The 2,854-nt window shown below is 47.9% G+C and overlaps 1 protein-coding gene across 6 annotated transcripts in view; it reads right to left on the reverse strand.

Annotated features, from left to right (window-relative positions):
* Window positions 1-1,280, reverse strand: part of CCDC141 (coiled-coil domain containing 141) — a 252,786-nt gene extending 251,506 nt beyond the window's left edge. For all 6 annotated transcript variants that reach the window (XM_045295115.1, XM_045295113.1, XM_045295114.1 and 3 more), the window contains exon 1: window positions 1,059-1,280. In XM_045295115.1, the coding sequence (XP_045151050.1) occupies window positions 1,059-1,160 (102 nt within the window). In that variant the 5' untranslated portion in view covers window positions 1,161-1,280. The remainder of the gene's footprint in view (window positions 1-1,058) is intronic.
* Window positions 1,281-2,854: the final 1,574 nt, after the last annotated feature.

Raw genomic sequence — 2,854 nt, forward strand, 5'->3', positions numbered from 1 at the left:
GGAGGAGGAGGAGGAGGAGGAGGAGGAGGTCAGTAGAGGCCTCCTTGATGTGGAGTCCTTGTCCCAACAGCCGCTGGAGGAAGAATTTTGCATTCTGTGCTTCTGTAGTGAATTACTTGGCTCAATGTCAAGTGCTGTTTTCTTTTCCTGTCAGGAATTTTCACATTACCATAAAATCAATGACAATTAAGTTAAATTAAACAGCCCTTGTTGTCCAAGTGCTAACAAAAGGTCAGGGGGAAAGTCATTCTATGAAGCCTGGAGAGAGAGGTCCTGAAAGAAGCCTGCTGCGGCACAGCAGCTTGTTAACACGGCTTCCCGTCATTAACCCTGAATTCTGCTGGTGCTGAAATCAATGCCGAAAGCCCAGCGTGGATGCTCTAGGAGTGTTGGCTGGGCATTTCGATGAGGACTAAAATCATGAAAGTTTCTTCAGCTTAAAGGTGTGAAGCTGTCTTTGCAAACGGGCAAATGGCTCGGCATAAAACATGCAGTATGCCAGGTGCCCAGTGCCGGCTGCTTCCTGCTGGTCAGAGCAAATCTGGCGATTGCCCTTTGTATCTCGCAGCCAGCCATGGGACAACGATGTAGTAGTCCCATTAGCTTGGGGACAAGGATTTCGTCCTCTCATTAGTCTTTACCGTGTCCAAAGCAGGGCTGGGCTGCAAGAGGACAAGGGGCAATGCCTTTTGCTAGGTGTTACCAACTCTTGCTCAGACTCAGAACAGTGCCAGCCCCCATCTGCCAGACCTCTCTCCATCACAGCCACCCTCCAAGAATCCTAAACCTTTCCTGATCCTCCGTTTCCAAATGCCCTGCCTTTGAAAGGCAGGTTGAAAGTGTGCAGTGGTGATTTTTACCAAAGCTTCGGCATATCCACTGACTAACTGAAAGGTAAAAGGGAAACTTCCCGCTGAAACTTAATAGTGGTTCGTCTCCGCTGCCGAGTCCTTAAAAACAATACTATGTACTTCCTGTAATATCTTCCATATGCTGATTGCCTGGAATGTTCCAACACCCAGCAAGAAGCCCACCGAGAACAGAAAGCTGTGGCTTACCTTTATGACAGCTATAATGATTTTGGAATCCCCGGCCTGCACAGCTACGGAGCTGACTGTGGTTGTAGAACCCTCCACACCAGGATGGCTTTGGCTGGACATGGTCGTTTAGAACCAGAGTTTATGTCGGGCAGCTCCTGTGCAGATGTGTGTCTGCTGGTCATTCCAGAAGGCGAGCATCAGGGCTACTTGTAGACATTCAGGCAAAGAGCTCAGCTGCACTGATTGCTCTGCCAAAAGGAAAGAACAGGAGGTTAAAAATAGACAACCCCATTGAGTTTATCAGGAGGGAGAGAGAGCGAGAGAGCGAGGGGAGAGCCCGGCGGGAGTCGACACACCCCTAGTATGGTCACACGAAGCTGCCTGTTATTTTTGCCATTATCTTCAATGTGGAGGACAGCTTTGAGCTTTCTGCCTGTCATTGATGATTGAGAGAAATGAGAAAAGATTATCTTTTACATCCTGACAGCCCAAACCATTGAAACTATAGTCATACCCCAAACTCTTAAACCCAGCAAGTTAGTGATCTAGAGAGCAGTTTCTTCAAGGGTTTTGAAGTCTCGCTCATGTAAACAAAACCAGCAAAGATGGACTTTAAGAAAGAAAGAAAAATCTCTGGCATTCGTTTGGGGTTAAGTCATAAAATTGCTTGAAATCTGCTTTTAGATAAATCTGCTTTTCTGAACTGGGCTGCCTTTTGCCGAATGAAGTTTAAGGGAGTGGTCACCTTCCCCCAGAGTCTCCTATTTCTCAGGGACTTTAAAACAACAGCAACAGCCCCCAACCAGCATTTCTAAGGCAATAGTCGTCGTCATTGTTGTTGCTACTGTACTTGTGGTGGTGTTCTTAAATTCGGTCTCCCAACTACTCAGGGTTCTTACCCTTTGCCATGTAGCAAGAACACAGCCTTTGTTGGATTAACTTTTGTTAAAATTATACTTCAGGACACACACACACACACATACACACTGTGTAGGAAAATTGTAATCTGCTTCAGATCAGAGCCCAAGATCATAGATGGAGCCCATTGCTAGAAACTCAGCGTGTGTCACAAGCTGTCTGGCATTAAACAGCAGCTGTTGGATTCCCTGTCAAAGAACAGCTGAAAATAACACTGACGTTTGGGTCAGAGTTCAGATGCAAACACAGCGGAGATACTGACTCTAAAACCGTCCGACCCATTGGAAATCTCTGGGGCAAAGCCAGAAAGGCGGCAATAAAAGGATAAAAGCCCAAGAGAGAAAGGAATCGACTCCCTCTCTCGACCCTGCAGCTCAGCGTGATGGGGCTTTTAGGTTCAGGGCCAGGTTGGGAAGAAGTGAGTCGGCCTCACTGCACTGTTTTGCGAAGGCTTCCCTTCATGTTTTGGAGTCACAGAGGGAAAGTGCTTCTACCTATTATTTTCTTTCCCAGAGCGTGTCATGGCTGCCGTGGGAATGTGTGGCCCTGACCCAGGCCCTCCACTCTCAGCATCTGCCTCATGCTCCCCGCGAGATGGAAACCACGCCTGCACCCCGGTTCCTGTGCTCCCCGCACCCGGCGCCATTAAGGGAGCAGTTGGCACAAGCACGGGAGAGCAAACACCCAGGGATGCCAAGGTGCCGAAAAGTTAGAAACGGTTTTATTTCAAGCCAGGAATGGAGGGGCTTCCCCAGGGCAGACCCACCTCCGGCGTCAAAGTTAGGCTCTTTCTTCTTACAGTAAATAGTTGGCTTCTTAAGAGACCAACAAAACCAAAGCAAATTGAGTGTCGAGTGTCTGCAGTCTTTAGCTAATTGTTCTGAAGAAAAAGCAAG

The sequence above is a fragment of the Echinops telfairi genome, unplaced genomic scaffold (assembly GCF_000313985.2).
Source record: "Echinops telfairi isolate 266 unplaced genomic scaffold, ASM31398v2 ScPeMD7_3;HRSCAF=10, whole genome shotgun sequence".
NCBI classification, from domain to species: domain Eukaryota; kingdom Metazoa; phylum Chordata; class Mammalia; order Afrosoricida; family Tenrecidae; genus Echinops; species Echinops telfairi.